We start from the raw sequence: 13,788 nt of genomic DNA, 5'->3' as shown, positions 1-13,788 counted from the left end.
TCAGCATGACGAAAGCATGGCCTCCATTATTGTGATCTTTAGAAAAAACGTTTCCTTCTGTTTTTTTTTTTCCTGTTGCGTGCTCTGTTCTTCACTTTTGGAGCAGAGGCGGCCTTAGGGGGTGGCGAGTGGGGCTACCCGCGCCTGAAGGTGCCCCGCAATAGCAGAAATTATGTTCATCTTGTTTGTTGATATTGATAAAAGATCACATAATCAATGTTAGAGAAATGAGGACAAAATCTTACTACAGAATTACAATACAATAGGAAAAGTTGTCACACGGCCAATAGTACAGTGGTCCCACTTACAGGTTTTACTTTGACAACAATAATAAGGCCTACATTATTAGAGGCGGACATGCTCGTTAGTGTAATGTACGGTGTATGTAGTCTACGGTATTGTTCACGGGCCCGCGTATGAGACTCGCCCGGGGCCCCGCGTACTGCTAAGGCCGCCTCTCTTTGGAGGGCCAGCTGTCCACCATAGCAGACCATCAAATTTCATCAGATGTCGTCAGGATCAGGAGGCTGTCAGCAATGGCTCTTTATTCTTGTAATGGCAGGTCATGTCGACCATTAACCTGGAAAACAAAGACACACATCACATTAGCTACTGGTGTAGAAAGTTACTAGAAAGTTCGGTTGTTTTCATTTATAAGACAAGCATTTGTATAAGATGAAGAGGAAGTAGCGAATCTTACTTCATTCCAAAGGCACACAGAAAGAATCCACAAACAAGACCAAAGACGGCATCCAGATACCAGACTCTGTCGTCAGATCTGTACAACTCCAGGCCCAAGACACCAAGAAAGCTCATCACTGACCCGACATATGTGATAATACCTGGGCGTAGATGTTGAATAGTAGAGGTTATAATATATATAGTTCGTCCATCGTGGTTCGATGATGACCACTTTGTCATCCAGGGGGCTGAGGGGTTTGCACAAGTTACGTTTTATGCCTCCTCATGTGGCTGGTGAGACCTATGTGAGCCCGGAATGTTCGGCTGCACACTGGGCAGGTTATTCTAGTTGGAGCTAGTGTCGTTTGCCTTGCTTTTCTTCACTGGCGTTTTTCTTCTGCCAGCGTTGCACGTATAAGTCTATCAATCTATAATACAAGGGTCTTTATACGTATATATAAGAGAGAGAGAGAGAGAGGCTGAAAGACATCGGACATCATAGAACTGTCACGAGTCGAGTCTGTGACCTATTTCGACCAAGTTCTAGAAGCGAGGTCAAACCAGTGCTAGTGTCCAGCGTAAACAAGTTAATTTTAGGTATCCAATCAAAGAAAGGGGTTAAAGAAAAAAATAGCACACGTCAGCTTCTAGAAGGTCAAAGTTAATACAATAATTAGGGGAGAAGTTTCCATGATTCTGGAATGTACGATTAAGAAAAGTATAAATTAGGGGAAAGTTAGTTAGACGAGGTCCTTGCATAGTAGTAGTTTTTGTAGAGCGATGGTCCTCGCTTAATAATAGTTTGGTAGAGTAATATTAGCTGGTCCATTAATTTAAGTTTTATTAGTTGAAGTAAGTTGAAGCTGAATGTTATACTAAGTGAAGTTTCATGTATCTTTAAGTTTTATTTATGAAGTATGAAGTCAAGTTATTATTGAATTGAGAAGTTAATTTTATGTGAAAGTTGAAGAAGTATTATTAAAGAAGTTTGAAAGAAAATGCAGAGATGTTTGTTTCTTCACTTCATTGAATTATCAAGTTTGATAATATAATCCCCGGCAAGTGTGTTCTCACAAAAACAACTATAAAATAACAATATGAAAAGTACTCAGTAACAAAAAAATTGCAATATAAATTATATTATTATTATAATTATTATTATTATATATTATTTATATAAATTATTTCTCGTATATGGAACTCTTAGTCTTTAATGTAAATTTAATAAAATAATTCAGTAATTAATGAAGGGATCTTTTGTGCAATGTCAATACAATGTGTTGTCACGCAGCACAAGTTCATGTACACAGTTTCAGCGCCATAGCATAATGAAAAGTTGTTACGATAAATGTTTAAAATTTTTGACTTGAATAAACAAAAGATGTGAAAATCTCAACACCTGGTCTGTCCCTGTAGCACTTTACGTCCCAAGAGACGATCTCTTCCCTACTAATTTTTTTTTTGGCTTACGCCACCTTGGGCTCAGTGCCACGACGGGCTTAATGCCCCTTTGGTCTTAATTCAAATTTTTGTTTATTCAATAACAAAACAACAAGAAAGAAAACACAATTTTTTTCCTTCTATGCTGAATAACTTTATTTCGTTACTGTCATCTGCTCTGTACAAATATATTTAGAATAATCAAGATCTTTGACTTTGACTTTTACTAGGTTAATGTCTGAATTTGATCAAAGCTTTAAGTTTCAAAATCTCAAATAAAAATCAACTAAAAGACATGAATCCATAGGGCTACTGACCTGTGTATCAACCAAGATGCTATGCCCCAACCAGAATCGCCACTGGTTTCATGGCGCCCTGAAAGTGCCAAACTTCGCAGCAATTTAAAATGAATACTTTCATTTCATTATTTTATTCATGTATACAACTTTGGGACATTTTAAAGGATATAAAATGCCTTTAAGTTCTCCACAAAGTGACGTTGACTTACTATCGGTCAGTAGAGAACGACTTTCCAGTTTCCGTCCAATGTAAACTTTCGACGAGGCCAGGCCAAAAGCTACACTCCCACACACGACTGAGAACGTGTCCGAGAAGATCCGAGACTCCTGATGGTGGAGCAGACAATAAGCTGGTATTAAATACTGAGTTCATTTCTTATTATTATTCATATCATAATAAATAATAATAGTAGTCAGTGGCGTCACTAGGGTCGGTGTCACCCGGTGCGGGAAGTTCGGGGTGTTACCCCCCCCCCCCAGGAAAAAAAATCTCCCCCTAAAAAACTATTTTGTTTCTTTATGTTGAAGACTAAAACTGTATAATAATTCATTTATTGCTTACACCTAAAAATGATTTTTGATTCTATTTTACAAATGTTTTTCTTTTGGATAGTTTATTAGAAGTTATTATATAAATTAAAAATTACAATTAATGAATTGAGAAAAATTTATTTGAACCTATTTTTTTTATTAGGATTATTTAAGAGCTCCTTGCGGAAAAGGTTTTAAAGTATACTTGTGTTTCTCAGCTGCTTCTGAAAAGACAAATCAATACTGAACAGGTTTATGTCGAGCAAAGAATGTTGATTTGTATTGTAGATTGTAAAAAAAATAATTTTGCTAGCGTCCATCAGAATCACTCTAAAAATAGCCAGAGAATAATGCATCTCGCAACAATTTGCCCTAATTCAGCGATATGTATAAAGCAAAGCAAGCTGTTGTGTCACAACAGACGCTGGAATTCTTCAACATAGAGACTCTTTCTTGCAATTATCGACAATGTTATAGAAATACATTAAACAGGCTGAATTCGGGATTCCATGGCGTAAACCAAACCGAGTTGGATTTTGCAGACGACATAGCATTACTTGGGATTCAACACTGCTATGGAAGCAGACTTGTCAATCTTGCCACCATGTAATAAAGCCGGAAACCTTCCGTGGAGTACTTATTCTTACCATTGGCCAATCGTGCCCTGCGACATCTCAACAAATACTAACATTACTTTGTTCAGGTTTAGTGGAGAGCGGGGAACTGCTGTGTTAGCGTCATTATTATTATTAATAGGATGAGAAAGTCAATAAAAAAGCGACAAAGTGACAATTTGACATATGAAGAAGGCAAAGCTTCTGAGACCCAACGTGACATCCTAATGGAGTAAATGTTTCGGTCGATGGGAAACAAAACAGAAACCCGTTGGGGCTCCGAATGGGAAAAGTTTATTGCACTGTCGGGTGTCGGTGCGTAGGTTATGGCATTCTAGCACCAATGTGTATTAAGTGCACAATTTTTGAACGCACTTTCTTTTTTGTTGCCTTGCTTGTAAGCTGATGGAGTGTTTTTGTTATGCTGGTGTAACGTTTGTTGAGATTCTTCTGTGTTCCCCTTTTAGGGTGAGTTTTTAAGGCATAACTGCGTTTCGCAGTTGTTTCGATGCCATAGTCTACTAGACCTTTTTAGTTTGTCTTTACATTGTCAACAGTGAGTCACTTATTTATTGCAAGCACGAAAGTGCCTGGTTGAATGTCAGGGGCCGGGGAAAACGAGCTAAGGCCTTAACACAACTCTGACATCGAATATGGAAAATAACGCTAACAACCCTCTCACAATGCACACACCGTTTTAAGGCAGACACCTGGAATGCTAATTCGATACAATAAAATAAAAATAGAATGGCTAACCGGTGTGCTCGACCTTCGGCCTCGCCTCTAGCCCGAGTGTCTTGAGATACGAACCATCGCAAACGGGGATGTAACGAATGGGCATCTCCTTGGATCCCTCCCAGACAGAAAACTTGTTTAGACAGTTCGGTGGACGTGGAGCTTCCAAGATGTTCAAAAAGACGTGAAGTCTACTCTTACCACATTTATAGACATGCCCTACCACACAAACCCCACCACACGAACGGTTGGTTAGATAACATTAGGCTAAGGGATTAGGGTAAGGGTTAGATGGAAAGAAATAGAAATATTTAAAGTTGCTTTGCACTGAAACAAAAAGGTAGAAAAAAACAAGGAGCCTACATCATATAACAGCATTGAACAGCATTGAACAGCATTGAACAGTAATGCACGATATTTTAAAGACTTACTTCGTCCTCCTTCGTGTTATTGACAATGGCAACAGTCGACTTAACAATCAAGGACAAAGCTGAGGCGAAGAAGAAAACGGCAATGACGATGCAGGCTCTGTGGGTGTTGATAATATTGAAGAGTTAACTAAACTTGGCAAACAAATGCTGCAACCATCTAGTTTATATAGTACATTACAGGTATATATCATGAGAAAGTAGCCTCTTAGCTGCAACAAGTTCAGAACAAATGCTGCAACCATCTAGTTTATATAGTACATTACAGGTATATACCATGACAAAGTAGCCTCTTAGCTGCAACAAATGCAGAACAAATGCTGCAACCATCTAGTTTGTATAGTACATTACAGGTATATACCATAACAAAGTAGCCTCTTAGCTGCAACAAGTTCAGAACAAATGCTGCACAGATCAAAATCAAGACGCGATCCTCTCCTCTCCTTCGTACATTCGAGTGCAAGAATCGAATGCAAGATGGCCACACTTTCTCATCATTGTATCTATAGCAATAAAATGGTAACGTAACTAAGTGAACTGATCACTCCATATGTCCCTTTGCTCCTCCTTCTTCTTCTTCTAGCCAGATTTATGGCTGCTGAGTTGTCAGCTCTTTTGCAGACTGTGCCAAGGAAAAATAGAGTGTTGTTTTCTTCAGGGTGCTGGTAATGTTGGGCTGTAGTGGAAGTAGGGTCTGCCTAATGTGCAAAAACTTAAGTTTGCGAGACTTTTCAGTAAACGGTCAAAAGGTTTGCAACTGGCTCTCCATTGAGATCCGATAAGCCACATGCTTTGCGAAATTCAGGAAGACCTCTCTGATGAAAATGTATTTGGATTATTTTGTCATTGATGCTCTAGTAATATAATCTTGTGCTAAGAGCGCCTAAGTCTCCATAGCAATGTATAAATCAATTTATTGTTATTTTAATTATTTTCAAGATAGCAATAAGTCTCTTTTTTGTATTTCATGTTTATATTTCCCATGACTCACTCTCACTATATATCTTTCATTTAGTAAGCCATATCTGATTGGTAATTTAGTAAACAATATTTGATTGGTCATTTAGTAAGCCATATCTGATTAGTAATTTAGTAAACAATATTTGATTGGTCATTTAGTAAGCCATATCTGATTGGTAATTTAGTAAACAATATTTGATTGGTCATTTAGTAAGCCATATCTGATTAGTAATTTAGTAAACAATATTTGATTGGTCATTTAGTTGGCCATATCTGATTAGTAATCTAATTAATACCTACTTTCGTTCTTTGGCTTCGGCAACAGCTGAGGTTCCAGACCCGTAGAACCTCCAGAGAACGGCCACAGAGGATAAACTGTCCAGAACACCGTCCAGCTGTGAATAAGATCGTAAATCAACTGAGTTCAAGGCTTCTAATATTTTTTTGTGTATATTAGATATTTATTTATTTATATTTCCAGATCTGGCAGAAAAACTATAAATATATATATAAATAAATAACTCGTTTTTTTTTTTTTTTGTTGGTGTCTCCGGTGTACAGAACAAAAGAACTGTTGATACACTTTGTTTCTTAAGACGTTCTATGCTCATATGTTTATGCACTTTTAAAACGTTCTATGCTCATATGTTTATGCACTTTTAAAACGTTCTATGCTCATATGTTTATGCACTTTTAAAACGTTCTATGCTCATATGTTTGCACCTTTAAAACGTTCTATGCTCATATGTTTATGCACTTTTAAAACGTTCTATGCTCATATGTTTATGCACTTTTAAAACGTTCTATGCTCATATGTTTGCACCTTTAAAACGTTCTATGTTCATATGTGTATGCACTTTTAAAACGTTCTATGCTCATATGTTTGCACCTTTAAAACGTTCTATGTTCATATGTGTATGCACTTTTAAAACGTTCTATGCTCATATGTGTATGCACTTTTAAAACGTTCTATGCTCATATGTTTGCACCTTTAAAACGTTCTATGTTCATATGTGTATGCACTTTTAAAACGTTCTATGCTCATATGTTTGCACCTTTAAAACGTTCTATGTTCATATGTGTATGCACTTTTAAAACGTTCTATGCTCATATGTGTATGCACTTTTAAAACGTTCTATGCTCATATGTTTGCACCTTTAAAACGTTCTATGCTCATATGTGTATGCACTTTTAAAACGTTCTATGCTCATATGTTTGCACCTTTAAAACGTTCTATGCTCATATGTATGCACTTTAAAGCAGAACAGAATCACATTTTCTATGCATCTTTTTGCTTTTTTAAAATTTAGTTGGCACTATTGACGTACATTGTATCGTCCTTAATCTTGATCTTAAAATATCTCTAATATAAACACATACACTGAAGTACATTCACATATATTTAAGATCTCATAGTACTAGAAACCAAACTTACGAAGGGATCACATATTCTGGACGTTATTGTAAATGATTCAAAGTTACAAAACAGAGACGTGAAACCAAACCTTTTTTTTTTCACTTTCATTTAAAAAAAACAAACTTTGTCTGTCTGTCTGTCTGGTAGAAAAGTGAGTACACGTTCTCCCACACCCAAACTATTCAGGTCCCAACTGGGTGGTTGCTTGAAATACATCACTCATCCTTCACTCATCCTTCACTCATCCTTCACTCATCCTTCACTCATCCTTCACTCATCCTTAATCTTCGGAATGGTAGACAATGTCTTATTGGTATTATTAAGTGTGTGTGTGTGTGTGTGTGTTTTGTTTTATTTGCTGATTATTGTTAAATTTTGTCCAAAAACAAACAAACAAAAAACAAGTGTAATATACATTTCACAAGGTAAAATTGTCGTTTAGTTTTGTTTTCATGTATTTATTTTGTCTTAATTTTTTTTCTCTATTTCCTCTCAATAATTGACAGTTTTTTCTCTAGTTTCTTTTGTTATACATGTAGCTCAATAACTGTAGAAAAAAAAAGTTCAAATTTCACTTCAATGCCTAGAAGTTTTTTTTGTTTTTTTTTTGCAACATTCATTGCCAGATAATTACTAGATCAATCTCGCGCATTAAAATGTGTACTTTCATTTCTTTGTTTTAATCATAGACTATATATGTACATAGACTGCCAACTTTGTGCACTAAGCCTATATTTTTCATTTAAATAAGTTCCGTTCACCGAGGCGTCCTTGGTTGCAGGGTAAACTGACTTACGGTAGATTTTGTTTACTATATAAATGAACCATTCTTAAAGATTTTTATCACTAAGTGCAGCAAGTGCATGCCTGTCAAATACTATGTACCGTAATGACATCAAACAAACAATATGGTGACTAAATAGACTTAAGAATTGAAATAAAAAGAGCTAGTTTTAATAAAATGTTTTTAACAGGCATGAAATTTCAAATGGTTTATTTTATTTTTAATGTGCACCTGATTGAAAAAAAAATGGGGGGGGGGAGAGAGTCAAACATTATACAGTAAACAAAGACGAGTATTAACTAAATGTCATGTAGACCCTGTCTAACAACTTACCCCGTATCCAAACAGTGACTGGTTTTCCCAGAGCTGACCTAAAACTGTGGAAGGATAATACATTTAACATTTGTTTGTGAAGCAAATTTCGTAAATTTCAGGGCGTCCCTGAGTCCACCCAACTCTAATGGGTACCTGGTGGTTGATCGTTGTGCTGGCCACATGACACCCTGCTCGCTAACCATTGACCAAAGAAACAGATGCCCTTAACATCATCTGTCCTACAGATCGCAAGGTTTGAGAGGGGAAGCTAGTTTTCTTGGAGAGATTTCACGTATTTAAACTTTCATACAGGGACCATTGTGTTGTTGTTATTTCAATCTATTCATATAAGAAAGAGGATCCTGATTTATAGTTTGTGATAATTAAAGGAAAAAAGTAGACAATTTTAATATAATGTGTATTATATTTTATAGATAATGAATATATCATCTTTTTTTTTTCAACAATATCTTAGTAAATGGTGTTTCTATGATGACATTTTTTCTGATAACTCAAAACAGTCAAATTTCTATGTGACGTCAGTGTAGTTGATTGCAATTTGCAAATCTAGTCAACTAGGCACTACATGTATTCTGAATAGTGTCTACTGAGAATTGTAAGCGTTTTTTTTTTTCGTTTTTTTTTTTTTAAAGCACTATAATCTACTATAATTTAACGCGAAATTAAATAATGATAGTTGATGAAAGGGAACTAACTAATAGTATATTGCTTAACAATAATCACCACCTTTTACTAATTATCACCCTTACTATATAAAATTTTTCTCTTAATAAAGATCATATTCGATGTAATGATATCTGAGTTGACTGCTATTGGTGTTGATATCAAGCCATTTATACTTACAGTTTGTTCTCTCCCTATCAGGAAATTTTGAAGGCATTGGCGCAATGAACTTGTAATCAGTTATGCTAAAATATTTTAAATCTTTTAAGCAATCCATGGTGGTGAGCTTCCAAATGCCATAGAAAAATCTAAGATAGCATCTATTCGCTCATTATTATCTTGGAAATTTGTAAAATTATGAATTAGCCATATTAATTGTGTTTCACATGATCTATATTTCCTAAAACCATGTTGGTATGGAGTAAGGCAGGGGTGGGCAACCTTTTTCTACCGAGGGCCGCATTAAAAAAATTTGGGGACTGGCGGCCGCATAAATAATTTTTTTTTGTATCCCAATTGAGGAATTACAACAACTGTTAGCAATTTCTTGAATTAATTTTACGAATAATTTTTTAAATTTTGTTATTGTCTTTTTACATCACAAAATTTCACCACAAATGTACAATTGTACTTAATGTGAAGCATTCAACTGTTTACATCCGTGCATAATGTTCTGTAACTGTAGAACTAGCTTATTAGTTGTTTTGTTCTTGCGACTGCTGTCAAATTACAGTCAGTGAGCATCGACCTGTTGTAACACTTCATAATTTTCAAACAAACGAAATAAAGCGTGTTCACAGATGAATTTGCTTCGCAGCAAAGTTTTCTAAAGTATGTGAATACAGCTTCTGGCAGTCATGAAACTTATGAGGTATGTCATCTGGAGCTAAATCAGCTTCTGCATTAAATGGTGAGCTGATGGTATTGAAAACTTGTTCCAAGTTCTTGACGTCTTAAAATTTGCTTTCAAATTCCACAATCAAGGAATCCAAATAAGTCTTGTAATTTCATTAATTTCACTAGAAATAGTTTCACCTTTCAACTAAGGAAAATGATAAGACCCGATTTCATACAAGAAGTGGAATAACTTTGTTTGAAAAGATTTAAGATACAGATACATTTCATTTGCAAACAAAACAATACATTTCCACTAGTGATAAACATGAAGTCTGTCTAAAACTCTTCATTAGAAATATTAGTAACAAAGTCACAGTCAATGTCTTTCAATGAGCCTAACTATTTCTTCCTTGAGATTCCATATTCTTCTAGGCCAGCGGATACTACTGTGTTACCGAACATCGGAATGTGTTGTACTTCTCGGAACGGCCAGTCATGGCCGGCAGATAATTGGAGGCCCTTGGCAAAGTGAATTTGGTGGTCTCAAATAAAATAAAATAAAATAAAAAAGCGACAAAAGTAAAATTATTCAATTCATTAAAAACCTATTGTACTTCAACAATAACATTGATGACATGTTTCGCTATTTTATATCTTCTATACGGTCACGCTAATAAACATAGTAGAAGGCCTTCACTAACTGGTGACCCTAAGCAGTTTGTCTCTGCCTAAGGCTAGCCCTGTGCCAACAATAAGATCATTGAGAAATCATTTCCAACAATATATTTGATATTCAATGCTTTATTTGATTAAAAAGCCTTATTTTTCTTGGTCAATGCACGATCTCCGTTAGTTGTTACGCTTGCCATCTTGTACAAGCCGACCCAACACTTTCAACACAGTTTTTGATAGAATTGATTAAATACTGGCCTGTGTTTGCCTTTTACTGAATGTTTCGAAATATTGCCATTAAGAATAATCTTCGTTTACTTTAAACTTTTTAGAATGACGTTTAAAGACAATGTTTCTTTAGCCTCTTCATAAAAAGTGATAAGAATCAAAAGTTTCAACATTTTCTAGATCTATAGATATTGACAATTATTTATTTAAATATATTTGCATTTTTATATGTGTAATGTATGGGAACACCTGATTTCTTTAGGCGTCGGCGGGCCGCATAAAACACTTCGGCGGGCCGCATGTGGCCCGCGGGCCGTCATTTGCCCACCCCTGGAGTAGGGGCATATGATGCTAATAGCAATATACGCGTCACGAAAATTGATATTAGTGATACTGGTCTGTGGTTTCCTGGATCAGATTTTTCTCCTTTTTAAATAGGGAAGTGACACTATCTTTTGTTCCAGTCCATGGTACTCTGCCCTGATTAAGTGATGCCTTAAAAAAAAGTATTTTGAACACTGGTGCTAGTCGTTGCTTAGTTATTTGAGTAATCTAGCTGCAATGCCATATGGTCCAGAAACTTTGGTTTGATATTAGATCAATGTCTTCTATTTTTTCGGCTTGGTTTAAAGTAAGCAATATGTCTTTGTCTCTTGGGACTGAACATGTGGATGCAATATGTCTTTGTCTCTTGGGACTGAACATGTGGATGCAATATGTCTTTGTCTCTTGGGACTGAACATGTGGATGCAATATGTCTTTATCTCTTGGGACTGAACATGTGGATGCAATATGTCTTTGTCTCTTGGGACTGAAATGTGGATGCAATATGTCTTTGTCTCTTGGGACTGAACATGTGGATGCAATATGTCTTTGTCTCTTGGGACTGAACATGTGGATGCAATATGTCTTTGTCTCTTGGGACTGAACATGTGGATGCAATATGTCTTTGTCTCTTGGGACTGAACATGTGGATGCAATATGTCTTTGTCTCTTGGGACTAAACATGTGGATGCAATATGCCTTTGTCTCTTGGGACTGAACATGTGGATGCAATATGCCTTTGTCTCTTGGGACTGAACATGTGGATGCAATATGTCTTTGTCTCTTGGGACTGAACATGTGGATGCAATATGTCTTTGTCTCTTGGGACTGAACATGTGGATGCAATATGTCTTTGTCTCTTGGGACTGAACATGTGGATGCAATATGCCTTTGTCTCTTGGGACTGAACATGTGGATGCAATATGCCTTTGTCTCTTGGGACTGAACATGTGGATGCAATATGTCTTTGTCTCTTGGGACTGAACATGTGGATGCAATATGTCTTTGTCTCTAGGGACTGAACATGTGGATGCAATATGTCTTTGTCTCTTGGGACTGAACATGTGGATGCAATATGTCTTTGTCTCTTGGGACTGAACATGTGGATGCAATATGTCTTTGTCTCTTGGGACTGAACATGTGGATGCAATATGTCTTTGTCTCTTGGGACTGAACATGTGGATGCAATATGTCTTTGTCTCTTGGGACTGAACATGTGGATGCAATATGTCTTTGTCTCTTGGGACTGAACATGTGGATGCAATATGTCTTTGTCTCTTGGGACTGAACATGTGGATGCAATATGTCTTTGTCTCTTGGGACTGAACATGTGGATGCAATATGTCTTTGTCTCTTGGGACTGAAATGTGGATGCAATATGTCTTTGTCTCTTGGGACTGAACATGTGGATGCAATATGCCTTTGTCTCTTGGGACTGAACATGTGGATGCAATATGTCTTTGTCTCTTGGGACTGAACATGTGGATGCAATATGTCTTTGTCTCTTGGGACTGAACATGTGGATGCAATATGTCTTTGTCTCTTGGGACTGAACATGTGGATGCAATATGTCTTTGTCTCTAGGGACTGAACATGTGGATGCAATATGTCTTTGTCTCTTGGGACTGAACATGTGGATGCAATATGTCTTTGTCTCTTGGGACTGAACATGTGGATGCAATATGTCTTTGTCTCTTGGGACTGAACATGTGGATGCAATATGTCTTTGTCTCTTGGGACTGAACATGTGGATGCAATATGTCTTTGTCTCTTGGGACTGAACATGTGGATGCAATATGTCTTTGTCTCTTGGGACTGAACATGTGGATGCAATATGTCTTTGTCTCTTGGGACTGAACATGTGGATGCAATATGTCTTTGTCTCTTGGGACTGAACATGTGGATGCAATATGTCTTTGTCTCTTGGGACTGAACATGTGGATGCAATATGTCTTTGTCTTCTGGGACTGAACATGTGGATGCAATATGTCTTTGTCTCTAGGGACTGAACATGTGGATGCAATATGTCTTTGTCTCTTGGGACTGAACATGTGGATGCAATATGTCTTTGTCTCTTGGGACTGAACATGTGGATGCAATATGTCTTTGTCTCTTGGGACTGAACATGTGGATGCAATATGTCTTTGTCTCTTGGGACTGAACATGTGGATGCAATATGTCTTTGTCTCTTGGGACTGAACATGTGGATGCAATATGTCTTTGTCTCTTGGGACTGAACATGTGGATGCAATATGTCTTTGTCTCTTGGGACTGAAATGTGGATGCAATATGTCTTTGTCTCTTGGGACTGAACATGTGGATGCAATATGTCTTTGTCTCTTGGGACTGAACATGTGGATGCAATATGTCTTTGTCTCTTGGGACTGAAATGTGGATGTAATATGTCTTTGTCTCTTGGGACTGAAATGTGGATGCAATATGTCTTTGTCTCTTGGGACTGAAATGTGGATGCAATATGTCTTTGTCTCTTGGGACTGAACATGTGGATGCAATATGTCTTTGTCTCTTGGGACTGAACATGTGGATGCAATATGTCTTTGTCTCTAGGGACTGAACATGTGGATGCAATATGTCTTTGTCTCTTGGGACTGAACATGTGGATGCAATATGTCTTTGTCTCTTGGGACTGACATGTGGATGCAATATGTCTTTGTCTCTTGGGACTGAACATGTGGATGCAATATGTCTTTGTCTCTTGGGACTGAACATGTGGATGCAATATGTCTTTGTCTCTTGGGACTGAAATGTGGATGTAATATGTCTTTGTCTCTTGGGACTGAAATGTGGATGCAATATGTCTTTGTCTCTTGGGACTGAA

General features: G+C 36.9%; 1 protein-coding gene across 2 annotated transcripts in view; it reads right to left on the bottom strand.

Annotated features, from left to right (window-relative positions):
- Positions 1 to 287: 287 nt before the first annotated feature.
- Positions 288 to 13,788, bottom strand: part of LOC106057393 (transmembrane protein 163-like) — a 38,544-nt gene continuing 25,043 nt past the window's right edge. For both annotated transcript variants that reach the window (XM_056035916.1, XM_056035917.1), the window contains 6 exons: positions 8,223 to 8,266; positions 5,989 to 6,083; positions 4,732 to 4,828; positions 2,630 to 2,747; positions 701 to 842; positions 288 to 580 (listed from right to left, as the gene is read on the bottom strand). In XM_056035916.1, coding sequence (XP_055891891.1) covers positions 520 to 580; positions 701 to 842; positions 2,630 to 2,747; positions 4,732 to 4,828; positions 5,989 to 6,083; positions 8,223 to 8,266 — 557 coding nt within the window. In that variant the 3' untranslated portion in view covers positions 288 to 519. The remainder of the gene's footprint in view (positions 581 to 700; positions 843 to 2,629; positions 2,748 to 4,731; positions 4,829 to 5,988; positions 6,084 to 8,222; positions 8,267 to 13,788) is intronic.

The sequence above is a fragment of the Biomphalaria glabrata genome, chromosome 7 (genome assembly GCF_947242115.1).
Source record: "Biomphalaria glabrata chromosome 7, xgBioGlab47.1, whole genome shotgun sequence".
In the NCBI taxonomy this organism is placed as follows: domain Eukaryota; kingdom Metazoa; phylum Mollusca; class Gastropoda; family Planorbidae; genus Biomphalaria; species Biomphalaria glabrata.
This window is presented reverse-complemented; position numbering and strand designations above follow the sequence as displayed.